Source organism: Nicotiana attenuata, chromosome 5 (assembly GCF_001879085.1).
Source record: "Nicotiana attenuata strain UT chromosome 5, NIATTr2, whole genome shotgun sequence".
NCBI classification, from domain to species: domain Eukaryota; kingdom Viridiplantae; phylum Streptophyta; class Magnoliopsida; order Solanales; family Solanaceae; genus Nicotiana; species Nicotiana attenuata.
In genome coordinates, this window is record NC_031993.1 from 48,492,884 (window position 1) to 48,514,350 (window position 21,467).

Below are 21,467 nucleotides of genomic sequence, written 5' to 3' on the forward strand. Positions count from 1 at the left end.
GCGTACCACCCGCTCCCTTTACTTTCAACACAATGCACAATACAATCCCGGCAAGGGAACAATCTAATTAATACTCTTCCCAGCAAGGGAACTATAACAACAAGTCAAACAACCCGACAAGGGAGAGTCAGCTATAACCAATCATATTCAACTTCTTCCTGGCACAACTAATACCAATATTTAGTCACAACGTTCATAGGATCAAACAAGGGTACACAATTATCAAATTAAGACTCACGGTTATGCTTGACACCGACGCATGGATACTCGTCACCATGCCCATACGTCGTACTCAACATTAAACAAGTAGCAATTATGACTCAACTCCTAATCTCTCAAGCTAGGGTTAAACCAAACACTTACGTCGATGCTTGGACCTCAACTCAAGCCTCAACTATAGCTTTACCCCGTGATTCCACCCCCAATCCGGCCGAATCTAGTCACAAGTCACTTAATTACTTTAATAAACTCTAAATGAATCAATTTGAATGCATAAAAATGAATTTTCAAAGTTTTTCCCAAAAATTCCAAAATTGCCCCCAGGCCCACGTGGTCAAAACCCGAAGTTTGAACCAAAACCGGGTTACCCATTCCCCCACAAACTCAAATATGTAATTTGTTTTGAAATAGGACCTCAAATTGAGGTCCAAATCCTCAATTTTTGAAAAACCTAGGTTCTACCCAAAACCTCCAATTTCACCCATGAAAATCATTGATTCTAAGTGAAAAACATGTTAAATAATGTTAATGAGTGAAAGAATTAAGTAGAAATTGACTTACAAATGATTTGGGATGAAACTTGTTCTTGAAAAATCGCTTAAGGAGTTGTATTTTGAAAGTGGGGTGAAAAATGGCCTAAAATTCGACTAAGTATGAAAATTGCTGGGTTGCAGATATGGGAATTGCGAACTGGGGTTCACAATTGTGAACCCTGACCATTTGTGGGAAATGCGAAGCTGGGTTCGCATTTGCGAACGCTTCCCATTTTGCCAGGCCTCGCATCTGCGATGAAAAGGTCGCATTTGCGACCCATTGAGTTTCGCATTTGCGAGAAACAAGATCGCATTTGCGATCAGTAGGCCAAGTCCCAGGCTTCGCAATTGCGATACAAAACTCGCATTTGCGAGCTCGCAATTGCGAGACACATCTTCGCTAATGTGATAATCACAGAAGAAGCATACCAGATTTTTATTAAGTTTAAAAATGCACTCCGACACCTATCCAAAACTCACCCGAGCCCTCGGGGCTCCAAACCAAATATGCACACAACCTCAAAAATATCCTACGGACTTACTCGCGTGATCAAATCGCCAAAATAACATCATATACATCGAATCAAGCCTCAAAACTCATGATTTCTTCCAAATTTTCATAAAACATCAATTTTTCCATTTTAAGTCTGAAAGCGCTTAAACCATATATAAGACTTGTACCGGGCGCCGGAACCAAAATACGAGCCCGATACCATAGTCTTTTAATCTAATTTTATTTTCATTTTCCTTAATCATTTTCAGAAAATAATTTCACACAAAAATTCATTTCTCGGGCTTGGGACATCGGAATTCGATTCCGGGCATACACCCAAGTCCCATATTTTCCTACGGACCCTCCGGGACCGTTAAATCACGGGCCCGGGTCCGTTTACCCAAAATATTGACCGAAGTCAAATTTATTCATTTTAATATCAAAATTTAGCATTTTTCTCACAAAATTCATATTTAAGCCTTCTGGCTACGCGCCCGGACTGCGCACGCAAATCGAGGTAACCCTAAATGGGGTTTTCAAGGCCTCGGAAGTACAAAATGGGTAAGAAAACATGTGATGACCCTTTGGGGCGTCACATTCTCCACCTCTAAAACAACCGTTCGTCCTCGAACGGACAAAAGAAAGAAGTACCTGAGTCGGGGAAAAGATGAGGATAACGACTTCGCATATCGGACTCGGACTCCCAGGTCGATGCCTCAGGAGGATGACCTCTCCACTGAATACGAACAGAAGGGAAACTCTTGTATCTCAACTGACGAACCTGCCGGTCTAGAATAGCTACCGACTCCTCCTCATAAGACAGATCCTTGTCCAAGTGGTCCTTTAACTCTTTCAACTCCGGCGGGGCCATACGATATGGCTGAATAGAAATGGGCTGAGTGCCCGTAGCCAGATCAATGTAGAAATCTATATCCCTGTTGGGTGGCATACCCGGCAGGTCTGAAGGAAAAACATCAGGGAAATCACGAACAACGGGCACAGAATCGATAGAGGGAACCTCAGCACTGGAATCCCGAACATAAGCTAAATAAGCCAAACACCCCTTCTCGACCATACGCCGAGCCTTCACATACGATATGACACTGCGGGTAGAATGACCTGGAGTCCCTCTCTACTCTAAACGAGGCATACCCGGTAAAGCTAAGGTCACCGTCTGGCATGGCAGTCCAAGATAGCGTGATAACCAGTCCATCCCCAATATAATATCAAAGTCGACCACATCTAAAAGCAATAGATCTACACGAGTCTCCAAACCCCCAATCACCACAATACAAGAGCGATGGACTCGATCGACCACGATGTAATCACCCACCGGCGTAGACACATAAACAGGAATACTCAATGCATCACTAGGCATGATCAAACACGGGGCAAAATAGGATGACACATACGTATACGTAGACCCCGGATCAAACAACACTGAAGCATCTCTATCACAAACCAGAACCGTACCTGTAATAACCGCATTTGAAGCCTCTGCCTTGGGCCTAGCCTGAAGAGCATAACATCGGGGCTGGGCCCCACTACTCTGATCTACCTCTCTGGGACGGCCTGCTGCTAGCTGGCCTCCACCTCTGGCGGTCTGAGCTCCACCTCTATGACATCTACCTCCACCTCTAGTACCTCTACCCCCGCCTCTAGCTGGCTGGGCGGCCTGTGAAACATCTTGTGCCTGAATCATAGGACGGGGACCCTGCTGCTGAGAACTGCTGCTGAGAACTGCTGAGAACTGCTGCTGAGATATAGATTTTCTCATCTTTCCTCTCACACTCTTTCCCTCTCTCCCTGGTCGGAAAGAGATGTCTCAAATCTAATCAAATAAAGAATTGTGCACAAATTACAGTACATAAATTAATTATATTGAGATGGATAATTTTTTGTTTCCTTTTTGGTATAACTATATTGTTTTACTGAAAGAGATACAAAACCAAATATTTTCACTTTCTACATATAAATTATGATCCTTTATTCTGGCATTGATTTAGGAATTTGATGTCTCTATCAAAGGGAAAAGGTCTACCAACGGCATAGGCATCATTGACATTCTTCGAAGAAATTGACTTTTTTATTTATTTTTTACACAATTATTTAAGTGATTTGTTCACATAGTTTACAACAATAAATAAGAAGTCAAAAGATAACAATGAATTTTTTTTAAATAAGTTATTACTCCCTCCGGTTTATGTTATTAGTTTTTGAAGTTTTTTGCGCACCTCTTAAGAAATAAATGTGAAGTCTTAATCATAAAAGGTTTTATCTAAACTATCCTTTATCTAACAGTTTATTTAATTTATTTTTCACTAATTAGAGCAATATAAGGTGATTTGGGTAAAAAATATTAAATGTTTCTTATTTTCTAAAACATTAAATGTTGCGAAATAAATTCAGTTGGTCAGGAACAAACCATATGGACTGAAAGTATAGTATTTAAAACTCATAACATTACGATTTAAATTGCAGTAATTTGCTCCCACTAACATAATCTTAATTAAGACATTAATTATGTGGATATTTGTTTCCAACCATAATAATGATAATAGCAAAAAGGAAATAAAGAAGATTTTTGATACATGCACTCATGTCTCACAATAAAGTATGTCAGCATAATTAGGGTCAAGTTGGAGGTTGGGAGTTTGAAAAGGTACTCGAATTGCATATCTATTAGTATATTGCAAAAATGACCATTTTTTTTAGGGGAATCATTAAAAGCTAGAAAAAAAATATATTAGAATTATCCTACTTGATTTCTAAAAATATGAAATAGTAGATGGTGTGGCCAACCTTATCAAATATGAAACGCGTTACTTATAAGTAAGTAGTAGGTTGGCCAGCTTTCATTTTCTTTATTTCCATTTTAATTGTTTGTATTAATGAAAAAATAAATATTGATGCAAGTTTTGTAACTATCATTGCCCCTTTTTGGAGCTATAGTTACTTCTATCCTTGGCTTTTCTAAAAAAGATTGATGTTTCCTACCAGAAAGAAAGAGATCGGTATAGTCGGACCTCTCAGTAACAACATCCCTATATAACAACACTTTACTATAAAAGCTAAGCTTTTTCGGAACCGATTTTCATGTTATGTTATATATAATATATACTTTATATAACAACACTTCGCTATAACATCCAAAAATATTCGGACCAAACGAGACTGTTATAGAGAGGTTTGACTGTATAACTAGATCAAACATCAACCAATTAAAAAAGGGAATAAGAAAAAAAAACAAAAATGATAAAATAATTGAAAATAACCACTGTTAAATAACATTATTGTGTTCATTTAAAGCTCTAAAGAAAATAATTGATGAAATTAAAGTGAACCCAACTAAATTAGGTACACTGGCTTTCCTTGATGTACATTATGTAGTTGGGATATTTAAATGACTTTGCACCATTTGTATTAAGTTTGTGTACCTTGATCACATGACAAATGTAAACAAATTAAGGGGAATTTGAAAGTTTCTTGCGTCCACATTCAAAAAGAAAAAAGTTACTAATATTTATCTTTTTTTTTTTTGAGTGTGTGTGTGTTTGTATTTTTTTTTTTTTTGTCACATAAGAAAACTTGGATCATTTCGAACCAAAGATTGTTAAGTTGGTTATGCAACTTAATATATAAGGATCAACTTCTAAATATTCACTATGCTACACTAGTTCTTGCCGCAAAATGATCCATGTGAAATTGCAAATTCTTATTAGAAATTGTGCTTATTGACTAAGAAAATAGTAAATGTAATTTCATAATAACTTGTGCAAAAGCAAAAAGAATCCATTAATTTTTTCTCCATAAAGATAATCTATAAAAATATGATGAATATCCAAGAGTATTCTCTCTAGAGCATTAATTAAAAAATAGGGTAAAATATAACAAAGACAATTTACATAATGAAAGAAATATGAATATCATGAAGGATAACGCAATACAATATTAGAAAAGTTAGAACAATAATCAAGTTATTAGTCCATTGTCTGTAAAACCAAACTCAATCACACGTTTCAAACTGATGGGCGTTATTAGTTAACTGTATAAAACTATGATGGTTGCTTTTAATTTCAATTGAAAATACAAAATTATAAAGTAAAACTATTAAAAACAAAGTTAGATTTCAATAATAGCAACCTCATTTTTATCATATCAATTAGGTTAAGATTCTAATTCAATCCAAAACCTTTTATTCTTTCACAAGAAAGAAATGAAAGAAAAACAAACTAAAAATATTAACCCAAAGAGGAAGCAAAATATGTTAACTACTTATATTCTTTTCCCTCCAAAAGAATAAATATGAACATAAAGGAAAATGGCAAAAATAAAGAAAGAGAGACATAAGGTCGACGTGTAAGAAAAAGAATGGAAAGAAAGAGCAAAAAGGAAAAGCTCAATTTTAGGAAAGAAGTGAGAGAAAGCACCAATTTCTTCACCATCAACTCTCTCTCTCTCTCTCTCTCTCTAACTTCCTTGCTTGACTCTCGGTTTTCTGTTACCCAATCTTCTCCCATTTCCAAACTAAGAAACAAACACTAAGATTTCTCTCTTTCCTTTTACAACATTTTCTTGTTTCTTTTTACTGTGAATTTTTTTTGGTTTTGATTGAAAAGGTGACATTTTGTCTGATCCCCACTTCTTGAAATTGCATTATAATCTCGTATTTAACGTTTTATTGGACAATGTTGTCTTACATTGTTGATGGGTCTGAATCTTGATTCATAATTGTTTCCTAAATGCAGGAACTTTTTTGAATTGGTGCTGCTCATCAATATTAACGAATGTTATTCTCAATTAAACCATGACTAATCGCAATGCTGATGCTAATAAGGTTCCTAATTCTCATCACAATGTCTGCATTATTATGTTTTGTGATTCTCTCTTTTTATTTGGGTATTTTCTTGGTATTACATTGTTGTATTATTCTTTTTTTGTTCCCCTTTAATTATCAGGTTGAAGGGGTTAATCAAACACCTCCACCACCTGGGGCCAATGATCAGGTTCGCGGCGGAAATAAGGTTAGTTAGTTTTGCTTTAGCATTCTAATGGTGCATGAATTAGAGAAGACCCCATCCCCTCCACTCCTCTTTTCACATGTACCTCTTAATTTCTTGGCATTTTTGGGTCAAAATGCTTATTGACATACTTAGATTTGATAAACGAACTCGATGCTTTGTATGCTAAGATTTGCAGAAAAGTCTCCTTTTTTTTTTTCTTCTGAAGAATTAACCCAAATAGCCGCCCACCTAATTTCTTAAACTAAAAATAGCCGGCAGATATATAATATATGTAAAATTCATGTATAATATGTGTATAACTGTGTAATCAATGTACAATTGATGTATACTGGCTAGAAAAAAATAGTGAATCTGGCCGGCTATTTGTGTAAAAAATGACGTAGCAAGCAACTGAGAACAAGTGTTTCATCTTGTAAGTTGTTAACAAACTTTAGATAAATTACTGTTTCTATGCTATTTCACGAGCATCAGTTTAGTGATAGAGATGTGTCCATTAGGAATGCAACCTGCTTATCAGATATAAAATTGATCCTTCAATTTGACCACACAAGAGTGACCCGTTTCCAGGTTAAATGTTCACTCTTTTATGCAGCTTTACGGAAAGCAGGTTTTCATTTCCATGCATTTGATATTTGCCTAATTACGTAGTTCAGTAAATTTATAGATTCTGGTTGATATACATTCTAAGGAAGATAATGATGGAGTTGACTGAAGATAAAAATTTGTTCTTGGCAGGTTTACAAAAGCGGTCCCCTGTTTTTATCATCAAGAGGTATGTCTTCTATGCTTAAAATTTTAAACATAGTTGCAAAAAGGAATGTGATTTCTCCTCTCTTGTTCTTATAACCCACTTTCACGCATTTGTTTCCTATTTAGTGTCTTGTTTTTTCTTTTGATTCAAAGTTATTTTATTTATTTATCTATCTTTTAGCTAAAAATGATGATTTCACTGTATTTTCATTTTCATGCAGACTGTTATATAAAGTGTTATTGAGAAAAGTATAACACTTTTTTCTGTTCTTTTCGATGGTCTGCTTTTTTGTTCTGTCCTGACAAACATTTTAGCTGCTTTTGTATCACATCGTGATCATATCACTTATTGGCTAATTTCTTAGTTAAAACAGAATACATACCTGGAGTTTCAAGCGTATACTGAGACATATTCTATATCTTTATCAGAAAGCAAGAAAAGAAACAAATATTTCTAATTGTATAAACTTTAGGTTTTAGTTGATGTTTCTGATGTCTGTTGCATGTAGGAATTGGATGGACATCATGGAAGAAGAGGTGGTTCATTTTAACTCGTACCTCATTGGTCTTCTACAGAACTGATCCTGTAAGTTTGACTTTGTGTACTGTATAATTGCTTACTACTTAGCAGAAACTAAGTTAGTTACCTGCTTATTATGCAAGTATTGGACTATAACCATATCACAGTTCATTGAATTCTTTAATGTATCTTCTTGGTTTCTTTTATTCTAACTCATTGTTTCAATGATTCATAAATTTGGATTTCACTATATACATATGTTATACAGGTGAGTAGTAAGAGTAGTATCTAAATGAGCTCCAAATGAGATTCTCGCTAAGTTTAAAGCTATCCAAAATGCGCAAAAAACAGAGGATTAGTTATATTCCAATAAGCGCAAAAAAAGTTATTGCACGCCAAATTTGTCTTTTTGTAATAAAGATGTACCAACTACTTTTGAACGTATCTACAATTAACATCACTACTCTCGGGCTTCCCAACTACTTCTGAATGTTACTACATTTAACGTCACCACTCTCAGACTACTGAAGACGGGTTAGAAATGAATTACTAGTCGGACTAATTCGCGAATCGAGCAAACTCCCCTTGCATGAACTGTGGTGGTGGTAAACCTTTCATTCTAATTCAGTGCTCTTTGAACCGTGCGGGAAGGTTTTCCTTCACATGGCTCAGCCGTCCCAATTTTAAAGCAATGTATTGAACAATGTTAGTAGATCCTTCACTCGACTTAACGTACTCAAATCGGATCCTCTCCTTTTCGATTTCTCAGGATTTCTTTTGGTCGTCTGAGCTTCTCCAGCATCCAGCTAGAATTTACAATTCAGATTTTACCTTGAAATTGTATTCTTGAATGACTTATTTTTTTCCCCTTGTGTGCATATTGACCGCGTGTCTTCTTGACAACATATTACAAGTGAATGACTTAGATATAAGTTTGAGGATTTAAGTACATAAATGGTTTCAGAAAAATTACATTTCACTTGCAATTTTATTTTGTATTCTCTGAAGATTTGCTAGTGTAGGCTGAAGCACAAACAATGGGAATGAACTTGTTCCTTGTTATATGTTAGGTTTGGATTTACATCTTTCCCTTATATTTTCTCTTGACATAGAGATCAATTGATGAAGAAATTATATCGTCGAATCCCATTCAGGTTCATAGTGTGGCATCTAGTTTGGAAAATCATTGGTTAGTTGAAATCATAGTGAGCTTATATTCCATCGGTTCATTTGGTAGCTTCGACCAATAATATTGGCTAAATATTAATCTGTTCCTAACTCCTATTTGTGTTTGATAAGTCCGTGAATCCTATTTGCTACCAATCATCTGATGCTTCAAAAGGCAATATCTTGTGTGCTCAATGGTCTCTTTTGACTTATTTAAAATTTTCTCGATGACTTTATGACCTTGACTGATTCTTTTCAGAATGCTACTCCTCAAAAGGGGAGCGAAGTGAATTTAACCCTGGGTGGTATTGATCTCAACAGTTCAGGCAGGTTGGCTTAGTATCTCTTGCTATGCTTAAGATAGTTCTTAGCGCCAGTTCCTTTTGCCAAGTAACACCAAAATGGTTAGTGATGCTATTTTTCTACATGAATTTTTCAGTGTTGTTGTCAAAGAAGATAAGAAACTGTTGACTGTGCTATTTCCTGATGGTCGTGACGGACGAGCTTTCACACTCAAGGTGCCTTTATTTGTGATTGCCTTTTTTCTCTTTTATAGTTTTATCAGTTTTTATTATTTGTCGTCATCCTTTGATTGAGTTTTTGTTTTCCCATACGACTCTATATATAGGGGAAGATCATGCTCCTTACTGGTTTCTGCTCTTGTTGTGGTAACCTAAGTCGTCAACTAGTTAATAGCTTAAGCTCAATTGTGTTATTTTTACTGTATAAGTATCTAATCATGATCCACAGACAGAAATCTGAAATAGAGATATTTGAAAGAACATGGTTTGGCAGAAACTTTGTATTATCAGTACATAATAAGTTGGAAGCTTGAGTTTATCAATTTGTTTTTTGTTACTACCAACTTATAGTTCTCATTAGTATTTTATTGAGAATTGAGAACATTCCCTCAATTTACCCACTTAATAATCGCCTAATTGGTAGTTTCAAGCTCAAAGACAGAGTGGTAACCAGCACGCGAAGTAGCTTTACTTGTACCAATTACTTTTCACATGGTAAAGTAACTGGTAAAGTTGCTATCATTTGACCAGGAGGTCACGGGTTCGATCTGTGGAAACAACCTCTTGCAGAATTGCAGGGTAAGGTTGCGTACAATAGAACCTTGTGGTCCGGCCCTTCCCTGGACCACTCATAGAGGGAGCTTTGTACACCGGGCTGCCCTCTTTTTTTAATGGTAACCAGCCCGTGAAGTAGCTTTTACTTGTACCAATTACTTTTTCACATGGTTTGTTCTCATGTTTAGTCATGCATCTCCTTGGTGGCCTTCCGCGTCTAAGGCAGGAATTCCTATCATGATAGTAATAAATTAATGACTCTAAAGTTCTTTTGGGTGGCCATTGTTTTCCAAAATTGGTTCACTCAACATTTTTGTTGTTATTTACATTGTTGCATTGTAGCATCATGACTATCATTAGCATTCTGGAATTCTGTTTCTGTAAGGTATAAAACTTAATATAGTCTATGAGCTCTGATTTCATAGGCGGAAACATTGGAGGATTTGCTTGAGTGGAAAACTGCACTTGAGGAAGCTTTGGCAAATGCACCTAGTGCTGCTCTTGTAATGGGCCAAAATGGAATATTTAGGAATGATCAGGCCAATGCTGTTGATGTTTCACTTGAGCAATGTAAGTTCTCATTCATCTTTTCTTAACGTGGCCAGCATCTGGTACGCATCTTGCAGGCCGAGGAATAAAATTGGAACCTACTTATAACGTAGCTTTAGTAATATTTCATTTATAAGCAATGTTTTTTCATTTACATTACCTTATAAAAAAAAAAGCAATGTTTTTTCATGAAAGGGAAAATAGTCAAGCTGGTTCTGTTCTTTATCTTGCTATTGCCATTCCTTGATCTGCGTTTGCCGTAAAATATAGTATTATACTTTTTCATGGATCTAATTTCGACTTCTTTTTATTTCATTTTACCTTCGTAGCAAATGATAGACAGCCAGTGAAGTCCATGGTCATTGGTCGGCCGGTTTTACTTGCTCTGGAAGATATTGATGGAACTCCATCTTTCCTGGAGAAAGCCCTGAGGTTTGTAGAAGAGCATGGTGAGCTTCTTCTACTGATTCAAATTACTATGGGATGGCTGCTTCTGTAACGTATTACTTTCTTGATGCTTCCGGCTTCAAATGTCAAATATCTCTTTCTTTTCTAAAGGATCATTTGTCAGTTGGGCCTATACCCTAGTGCATCTTCTTGCTTAAAGATGAAGAGAGGTAGTAGCCGTTTTTCTTTAAATCTGATGCATTTTGTGGTTCCAGCATCTATGTTTTGCCACATGGGTGAGTTTGAGATTGTCAAATTAGAGGATTCATAGTGGTCTAGAGGAAATGAGAGATCAATGTAGGTGGACTGCAGTTGTGCAATCCCATTCACTTTGGAAGGCTACTTTGCAATGAGATTTACTCATTTACTTATTGTCCATGTTATTAGGTGGCTGCAATCACTGTAATAGATTAATTTAGTAGGTCACTTTTCAAACCGGCTCAAGGCTTCAAAATTGAGATAAAATGTCAGAAAAGTTCAATACTAAAGTTTCACTTTCCTTGAGTCAGAATTGAATCTTTCACTAAGATTTTTCAAACATTTATCTATAACCATCACTCAATTAATACTTCTTATTTTTTTTACCAAAAAAAATTAATACTTCTCATTTTCTGGACTATTTATTTATTTGTTTATTGTTGGCTTGCTTGCTCATTGCATGGTGCTGATCTTTTACAATTTTTCCAGGGGTTAAAGTAGAAGGCATCCTGCGGCAAGCAGCAGATGTTGATGATGTTGAGCATCGGATACGGGAGTATGAACAGGGTATGCTACCTTGAAACTGAGAGGGTTTATTTATATCATGTTTTACTAGGTGTTGATACCATTAGTATCTGTTGAAAAAGTTTATGTTTTCTACATGTGTAATGTTTCTGAAAATGATTTGCCCTGGGCAAATGGTGAGTAGAATTATTTATTGCCTTAAAGGTTGCAATATTAAGCTTATTCCTGGTGGTCCACATCATTATTGTAAAGGCTCATAGTGAGCTGCATAGAGCTGTAGACTTTTGTGGATATAACTTTTTCTATGTGTACTTGAGCGGCTTCCTCTTTTTGGATGCAACTGAATTGTGACAGATGTGATGCAATTCTCATATCAGATCATTATTAGCTTAGTGTACAATTGTTGTTGGACATAGGGCTGTGAGAGGTTATTTACCTTTCTGGAATCTTTTACTTTTTTTTCTTCATGTGATTATTTTGTTTGTCTGAATTATGACAATTAAAGTCGGCACCTGTACAAGTGTTTCTTGTGTAGTTCACTTGGCTTACGATAAAAACTTTTGTTCTGTTAATCCAGGTAAAACTGACTTCTCTCCAGATGAGGATGCTCATATTATTGCCGATTGCGTCAAGGTATGTCCTTCAAAACACAAGTATGGGGTTTAGGTAAGAATGTTTGTATGAAAGTACTTTCTGAACTTGCTATCATCTTGATTTCTGCAGTACATACTGCGAGAGTTGCCATCATCTCCAGTTCCTGCATCTTGCTGCAATGCCCTTTTGGAAGCATTTAGTAAGTTTATTCTCTTAACGTTGGGCCCTTAGACTGCCTCTTTTCCTTCCGTGTCACAAGACAGCTCTCATAGAAGAAAGAAGAAGGATACCTTTTGTAATACTACTCCAGTATCTGTAGAGTTGTGTATATATACTTTCTTCATTGAATAGCATGACGTGCTTGATCCATTTTTCCTGAGGAAATATTTGCTAGAGCCCTTTGACAGTAAAGACGTGATATCTCGATTGCATTCAGCATGAGTGTTTTATTAAAACGGATTTGTGAAGTTTTTTGGTTTGGCCCTGCTGAAATTGTATCTGATTTCTCTTCGTTTTTTGAGAAACCTATGAACTTAATGTGTACATAAATGTCTCAAGCCTATCTACTTAAGTTGTTTCTCATGGTTCTCACTTCCATCCAACATAGGGCAGATGTTTGAGGGAATAAATAGCTTAAAATGCCTATACATCCAAATGATTTAGATGTATTAAGGTACCACATTATAACATGGTGCCTTTGTTACGTGATTCTCAACTTCTTTTTGTGAAATCAGGAGTGCTGTGATACAGTCTTTAGACCATCCTTCCATATGAAGTAGCTACTATTAGATTTATGTGCTGAAGCGAATGCATATTCAATTCACGCTTATCCAATTAAACTGGCACCAAATGAAATATACATATTTATGCATAGAGTTTATTTTTGCGCTGAAGTGAATGCACATTCAATTCATGCTTATCCAATTCAACTGGCACAAAATGAAATATACATATTTATGCATAGAGTTTATTTGCAAACTATGACTTCTTGGAAGCTGCTTGTCAATTTGGGCTTGAACTTTGTTCTGAGTCAGGTCAAAGCCAACAGAAAAAAGGATTTACAAATTGTCATCATATAAGTTTTATCCTAGCATGAATGTTGGCCTGAAGTGTTTCTGTGGCTTTCATCACGAGATTAGGGTATTTGTACATTTCCGATCAACAGCAATAGTTAGATGATTGGTACCTTGTGAATGTCATTTGTTAAAATGCTTTTGTGATTGTTGATAGGAACTGAGCGTGGCATTAGAGTCAACGCTATGCGTACAGCTATATTGGAGACATTTCCAGAACCAAACCGTCGGCTGCTGCAGAGGTTCTCTTTTCTTGCTGTTCCTGTTATTTGATTTTGTATGTGAAATTTCACAGTTCACTGGTTTCAGTGTACTCATTTAAACCGTTTTGGTATCAACAATATGGTGCTTTTTGGTCTGAACATTTTATTTCCCAGCAGCTAATTTCAGTTAGCTCAATGTATGTATCTACGTATTTAACACATGTGATGCTTTATCTGATGTTCATCAGGATTCTTATGATGATGCAAAGTGTGGTTTCTCACAAAACTCAAAATAGAATGAGCACATCAGCAGTGGCAGCTTGCATGGCACCTTTACTTCTTCGCCCACTTCTAGCTGGAGACTGTGAGCTAGGAAATGACTTTGCTATGAGTGGTGATAGCTCTGTTCAACTTCTGCAGGCAGCTGCTGCAGCCAACCATGCTCAAGCCATCGTCATCACATTGCTAGAGGAGTATGGCAAATTGTTTGGGGTATGGTTTACATCATCATCTTCAGTTCTGTACTTAGTTGCTTCTGCACCTGACTCTTATATTGAGCGGCGAACATGTTTGGTTCTTTTGGAAGCTCATAGTGATGTCATATCTTTCTGTTTTTAACCTTCTATATCCAGAAGAGAATGAAATCTTCTTTGTGGACCTCCTATTCTTTTCTCTTGGACTAAAGTTTTAAATCCTTGCAGGAAGGCTCTGTATCGCCTGAACTATACTCTGACTCAGATGGTAGTGGAACCGAGAGTGGAGAAGAATTTACTGATGATGATTACAGCTATGAAGAAGAAGAAGACGATGATGATGATGCAGAAGAGAGCTCTCATGCTGACGTTGATGATTCTGATCATGACTCCTGTGCAACAACCAATGAGGTTGGCGAAAGTGAAGACAGTAACAAGGTTATTTCTTTAGTGTCTTCACTGTTCTATTCTCAGCCTTCTTCTTTTGTTGAGGTACTGTGCGTTGTGTGATGCTGGAACTTCCCAGTCCCTCTTCCTACTTTTACCATTCATTCAGGTGCAGCAGGATAATTAGCTTCTCTAGTGATCCTTGAAAACTTGTGCTTTACTTGTTAATTGATTAATATTCTAGGTGGCTTGGAATAACTATGATACTGATCCTCACCAATTTATAAGGAAATAGCACTCTGTAGTTAGTTCTTGAGTTGGTTATTAAGAAATTGGCAAGTTTTCTCATAAATGCTTATTGATGAGGATTTAATTCTCCTCCTGTCTGGTGCTATGTGCAGCCCTCTTATGCTGCTTTCTAGTACATATTCATTGCTCCAGCCTAAGCTGGCTCTCACATAATGTAACTAACAAGAGTAATTATACAGAGCTCTCGAGTTTCTAAAGCTAGTTTAAAGACTCCTGAAGTGGACAGCGTCGTCAAAGCTAATGGGATCTCACCGACAAGTCTACCTCAAACTTCTGTTCAGCATGATGTCAATGAAGCGGGTGAGAACGTTCTGCCTCAAAGTCATGAAAATTCGAGAACACAAGGAAATGAATCTGGTGAACAAGTAGGACCTGGACATGTTGAAACATCTACTTCTCAAAAGTCAACGGATATATTAAATGGACCTCTGCGCAGTGTTCGCCGACCTGCTGTCTGGGGTCGTACTCCTGTGAGTACTATTGTCCTTTGGCTCACAGTTACTCAGCTCAGAGTGTGACTTGTTTTCTCATTTGCTACTATGGTTTTCCTTGGCCATATAATGCCCACACATTTTTGTTGCTTATGCATTTTCTAAACAAATCAAACGTGGATATCCATGTATTGACTTTGCATTTCTTTTATGACTAAAACATTGGTGTATTTTCTGATTTTTTTCATTTCTTGGTTTTTCTATCTGAGTTTAGGCCAAGAAGAACCTCTCCATGGAATCAATTGACATCCCCTTTGATGATGAGTAAGTGATGCATTTATCAAGAGTTAAAATTCATAATAAAGATGGTCAACCAAATATTCTAAAGAAAGGACGGCTACTAAATGAAAACAATGGGAGAACAATCACGTTTCATGTATAAGTACTAAGCTTACTTACTAAAGAATAGAAAGCTGCACATATCAAATATGATCATGCAAACAGCACTTGCACTCCCTGATGAAAAACCATGACTAATGATTCCTAACCCCAAGCACCCCTCACGGTTTATCCTGCCTCAAAAAGTGCCTTGCATTCTAAATTAATTTGGATGGATTTTACCATTAGGTAACTGTTATGTTTGGACTTGTTTCTAGGGATGAAATCCAGAGGCTTGAGGCTATTAAAAGTGACCTACAAACAAGGGTTGAAGAGGCGGTAAGTGTTATGAGATTCTCTTTTCTTAGGAAGTCTCATCAGTTTTCACATCTGAATTACCTTTCCATTATCTTTTGTTTAACTTTCTATATTTGGTCTTTGTGCTGCACGTTTCTCTTCATTATAGGTCAAAGGCAACGCCCTTTTGCATGAAAGTCTGGAGAAACGAAAGAATGCTTTGCATGAGCATCGTCTAACACTTGAAAAAGATGTAGGTGCTATTCTCCTTTCCTTTTCCTCTTATTGTTGGGTGCGAGTTGAACTTTTTACTGCTCATTCCTTCTTAATGAAACCTCGCTAGGATTTATTCAATCACGACCTAGGCCTATTAGGGATAGATACAACTCTTATCATAGCCAGAATTCTAAATTAGAGCCAACCGGTCGGAAGACTTGAGATGCTATTGCAGCTAGCTTGATGCCAGTGCATGAGACTGTCCAGATCTGAGATGCGTTTGCAGGTGGCCTTGATGCATTTGCATAAAAGGCTGTTGGTTTCCAACCTTGCTCACTGGTTGAGCTAAGCGATCACATAGCCTGGGTTGCTTTCGCACCTACTCTGGTGGACCCTTTAAAATAACTCAAGAATGATGAGCATTTTGTCAGGAGAGTCGCTGATATAATAATTTTTCCAGAAAGAGATTGTGCATTTACAAGTACTGATATGATTTTATTTAGATGGAGCAGAATATAGTCTAATCCATCCAAGTAACCAAATGCAAATTTTAACTCATTTCTGTGTTAGACTACTCTTGGTTAACTTGATTCTTCTTTTTGTTTGTTTGTTTCAAGCAGTGAATATTTATTCACAGAAGAATGCTAAAGAAGTGTTGTATAACCATATATCAATAGCTCCAAGAAGCTCAGAAATCTAAATATCTATCTAATATTCCCATAGCTAAACCAGAAACTCAAAATACAAGAGCACCTATTACTGTCAAGAGGGGCTGCTTGTCCTCGAAATCATTTCCTAGTTCTTTCCTTCACAAGCTCCACATGATACATTGTGGAGTAGCTCCACAAAACTACTGTGCTTTCTTCTTTACTGGAATCATACACCAAATAGATTGAAACTCCATGGATGATAAAAACTTGTTGTTCTTTGTCATCATATATCCCCAACTGTCCTTAGCAAATAGAAGCTTAATCATTCCCATGTGCAGTTTTACAAATGAGTGCAATGAACTGTTGGCATGTTCAGGTAGCAAGGCTTCAGGAGCAACTACAGAAGGAGACGGAGTTAAGGATACTCCTGGAAGCTGGAATTGAAGGCAAATTACCTATCTCTTTCAGTATAGATGGGACGGTCAGTTTTCTTTCAACTTGCCAATTTATTGCATAACGCTCTATGTTGCTCGGTCTCTCCGAAAATGTCGCTAGGTGCGTGTCGGATCCTCCAAAAGCAGTGTATTTTTGGAGGACCTGACACGGGTGCGACAACATTTTCCCCGCAACATAGGTAACGCTTGCTTATGCTGAAATTATAATTTTCTTTATGGTATAGATGAAGGAAGAACTTCAGGAGATTGCTCAGGAAGAGGCAGATATCATCAATCTGAAACAGAGGGTTGATGATCTTGGATTGCAGCTTAGTAAACAACGTGAACAAAATTCCAGACTTCGTATTGACTTGGGCAATCAACCGCAGCAAAGTCTCAATAATCACGGAAAAAGGTAATCCTTGTGTTGCTTCTTCCTATATATGTTGTATTTCCATGGTACAATCTTGCTTCAGGTAAGGTTTTAGATTGTTATCCCTACACTTTTTTGTTCTCCAATCTCCCGCTTCTGCAACCATGCTACTCATATCAATGAAAGATAAGGAAGAAAATGGAAGATCTTAGAATGCTGTTTCCCTCTTGTCTGAGTTAAACTCCAAGAATGCACTTGTTTTACATTGCTGCTTGTGTAGGAAGACATTTAGTCTATAGGTTGAATATTAAGGAGTTCTGATGTTTTTAACGCTACGAGCAACTTCATGGTTGTTATTCTATTTCAATTTGCTTTAATTTGTTTCTTATCCTTCACCATCTTGATCTTGGTGCAGCAAGGATAAACATAAGGATATGGAAACGAATGCTTCAAAAACTCTTGAAAAGTCTGCAAGAAGTAAGGTATATATTTCATGGTATCCTTTGACCAAAAAACAAAGTTTTCAGGTTTTGCAACGATTGAATGTAGAGAAACTGCAACCTCATGAAGCTAAGCCAACTGAAAAGTTAACAAGATAGTGGCTGAGTATAGCAAATCTGAATTTACACAGTTGACATTCTTGTGAATCTCTGTACTTCAAAATCAATTGCTCAATCTAACAGGTTAACCTTGCAAGTGAAAGACGACAATTATTTAATTCTTCTGATTATTGTTTTTAGCAAATGCAGATGTTAAAATATTCCCACTTCTGTGCATATTAATTGGATAGAATGTCTCTAACTGATATTGTTGCAACTGTATACATGACCTGTTAGATTTCTTGTTGTATTTTGAGAATGTTGTCTGAAAAGTTTTAGAACTGCATCTGGAGGATATTTGCGATTGTCCCTATTATTTAACCCCTTAGTTGAATTTCCATGAAGTTGGACAATAAAAAGTAAATGAAGATGCTCCATGAGCACATTTCTTTTGTTACTCTTCAACAACAAAAAAATTGGATTAGGTAAACTTTGTGCTCAAAATGGAAGATGTAGCTTGAATTAGCTCTCAAAAGTTTTCCAAAAAGAAATGAATATGTAGCAGTAGCACTTGTGGGGTTATCTATCAAAAAATTACTATCTGTTACAAACTAAGAAAAAGAGAAGGTAAATGACAATCTGTACGTCAATTAACAGGCACAAAATATTTAGATATGCGGTTATATATAAAGATATGTAGTTGTGTCTTTTTCATTTGCAGGTAGTTTTCTACTTTGTTGAAGTTGTTAAATTTTTTTGATGCAGAGCAACACCTATATTTTGTTGCATATGTGGTTCTATTATCATTTCTCTTTGGTGCCGTTCCCAAAACATCTTTTATTTGAGCCTGATTCTATCCTACACAAACAAAAACTTAGAATAGGTTAAGTCAACAATTTGGCAGTAATTAGAAAAGAAGAGGTTAAGAAACATTAATGGGACGTGTAAGCAGTATAAATCTAGTTTAGTTCGGCTGATTATTATACTTTACGGAGTTTGGTGCTATTAATTTGTATCAATTTGTCACCGTGTAGCATAGCCTGGGTCTTAAATTGTTCTTTTAACTGTTGTCTTGAAAACTATTTACCCTAATAATCATGGAACATCCATGTAGTTGCAGTTCATGACTAATGTAGTTTTCTCTGCAGCACGAGACCAATTTGAACAAGGCGGATAGTGAGAAAGACAATAAGTATGAATCTCCATTGTCGGCAAATAAACATCCACAGAGTAAGCAAGCAGATTCATCACAAAGTACTAACTCTTCTGTGGAAGCAGGGATGAGCAGGGCCGCTTCAGCCAGTTGTAGAAAATCTAGTTCTAGGAATGAGGTAAGTTATATGATTTATCTGGAAGTTTGAACTTCTATTTTCTCTTTTTCCTGTGGGCATAAGCAACAAAAGCTGAGTCTCTGCTTGAGGCAATTTATTGAAATTTTCATACTTTGAGATGGCTTCGGCGAGAAATATGAACTAAGGCCTGCCTTTTCTTTAATACTCTCTTCTCCATATCAGATTTTCAAGCACTACTGTTTATACTGCCTTGCTCAGACATTTTAAGATCATTGAACATAAAAAGGATTGTGTTGAGACAGATTCAATACCTGTTGATTATGCATTTGACAGAAGATCTTTTTTGCACATCACAGCAGTATTTGGCATAAAATCTTCTGTATATCTTTAGGGTCTACAAATAATTTATTAAACATCTATGATTGACAGGGAGCTAATGCTACAACATCAGCATTATCAAAGCTGACAAACAGGCTAAACTTCTTGAAAGAACGTCGGACTCAATTAACTGCAAGTGAACTCCAATACCTAGACAAAAGCCAGTCTGGCGAGCCTGTCAAAAACAATGAAAGAGGTAAAGGGTCCGAACCTCACCACCCTGACAAGTTTCAAGCATCTCAAAGCACAGAAAAGAGTACATCAGACAGTCACCACGCTCTTCATCACCCCGACGGTCAGCATCCAGATCGAGGAACAAAACACGAAATCCATCCAAATTTGGACAAAGGAAAATCAGAGAGCTTCCCAAATACAGAAAAAGGTCGAGCTATATTCCCTCCAAGGACAAACTCGAGATGATGCATAGTCATTTTTCAGACTTCCCTAGTTTGCAATATGTCAAACAGCTTCTCAGATATCATGTTAGGCTGAGAGTAGAAGATGATGAGCGCGCTTGTTGCATGACCTTGATTGGTGCCTCGATAATTGATTGTGATGCCAACCTTGCCTAGCTGAGGCTCCATGATGCCTGATACGTACAGGTCCTCTATCCTATGAGGAGAAGTTGAGTGGCATGAAATGCTGCTGAGCTGAAGTTCTGCATTGTGCTTTTCTGGAAATGAAATCAATGCTTTTGTATAGGTATGTCATAAGTAGAAATCTAATTATTTGATATAGCGGATTAAAAGGTATCAGATAGTTTTTAGAACTACTGCAACTCCTTTTCTTGTTTGTCAGTTATAGCCTGACAACCGCCCCTGCTGAAACTAAGATAAGAAAATTTTGTTTCCATTCAATTGTATAAAATGTTGGTTGCTTCCCACTGGAAATAAGGTTTTTTAGGACATATTTAATTTAAGTTTTACCCTACATTACTTCATATTCTCTTGCAATCAATTTTAATAGCTGCGCTCTAATGGCAAAACTGATCAAACAGAGACAATCTTTGGTATGAGAGAAATTTTCCTCATAATTCAAAAAAAAAAAAAAAAAACTCTTCGTAGTAGAGCTGTGCATAATATGATAAATACTGAATTGCCGTACCGAAACCGAAAATTTTGATATTCGATATTGGGTATTTGGTGCGGTATTTGATTCAAGTTTTTAAAAAATTGGTATTAGGTATGATATGTGGTATTTAAAAAAATAATACCGAAATACTGATAACGTACCAAAATATATTCTAAGTTACATAATACTATATATATTACTATTAATTATAACATACTATAAGTTACACAATACTTTTATGTGGCCTTCGTGTTGAGGTCGACAGTATGTAATGTTTCTATAGTTTTAGGGTGTTCCTTACTTTGTTACTCGTGTATTGTTGTTGCATCTATTGGATTAATCTTTATTGTATTCTTTACTCTTTTATGCACCTTTTTTCTCTTAGATGATACTTGCTGGTTTTGAATAAAGATTTTGTTAACAGTCAAATGAGCTAGAACGTTTTCTTATTTGTATTTGTAAGTACTTTAATTAAGAATATTATAGTTAATATTCAAGCCGAACAAAATTGAATACCGGACCGAATAAACCGAAACCGAAAGAAGAAAAGCCGAACCATATCGAATTTAATTAGGTATGATATTGATATAATATATAAAGTAATCGAATAATGAATATCCGAATACCGTACCGTACCAATGGGCTAACACAGTTCGTAGTCGTTAACAACTACATAAGTTTTCAACCGATAATTTTTGACATGTATGCCCTACTACATTCTATTGTTATTTTACTAGGTAGAAAAGTTTAATGTTTTCAAATACTATTTGCATGAAATTCATGCTCTATTACTATTTGTCAGTTAAGATGTAACACTGACTTTAAAAGACATAGGAAATAGAAACAAAAGAAGAATAGAGTGTGCAAA

General features: G+C 36.3%; 1 protein-coding gene across 1 annotated transcript; it reads left to right on the forward strand.

Moving 5' to 3' along the window:
- Positions 5,636-20,435, forward strand: LOC109225806 (rho GTPase-activating protein REN1-like). The gene is made up of 24 exons (XM_019390591.1): positions 5,636-5,864; positions 5,994-6,082; positions 6,204-6,269; positions 7,005-7,041; positions 7,529-7,605; positions 8,966-9,036; positions 9,146-9,224; positions 10,208-10,352; positions 10,661-10,780; positions 11,466-11,543; positions 12,079-12,134; positions 12,225-12,294; positions 13,326-13,410; positions 13,620-13,863; positions 14,073-14,282; positions 14,720-15,010; positions 15,246-15,295; positions 15,628-15,688; positions 15,816-15,899; positions 16,889-16,993; positions 17,192-17,361; positions 17,735-17,801; positions 19,007-19,189; positions 19,580-20,435. Exons 2-24 carry the CDS (start codon positions 6,053-6,055, stop codon positions 19,946-19,948), a joined length of 2,748 nt encoding a protein of 915 aa, XP_019246136.1. The 5' UTR covers positions 5,636-5,864; positions 5,994-6,052; the 3' UTR covers positions 19,949-20,435.

What these genes read in the sequence shown, in the direction of transcription:
- LOC109225806 (XM_019390591.1), top strand. Translation starts at nt 6,053, where the DNA reads ATGACTAATCGCAATGCTGATGCTAATAAG. An exon ending in AGGTTCGCGGCGGAAATAAG is followed by an intron (nt 6,270 to 7,004) that starts GTTAGTTAGTTT and finishes TGTTCTTGGCAG; the next exon opens with GTTTACAAAAGCGGTCCCCT. An exon ending in TCTTCTACAGAACTGATCCT is followed by an intron (nt 7,606 to 8,965) that starts GTAAGTTTGACT and finishes GATTCTTTTCAG; the next exon opens with AATGCTACTCCTCAAAAGGG.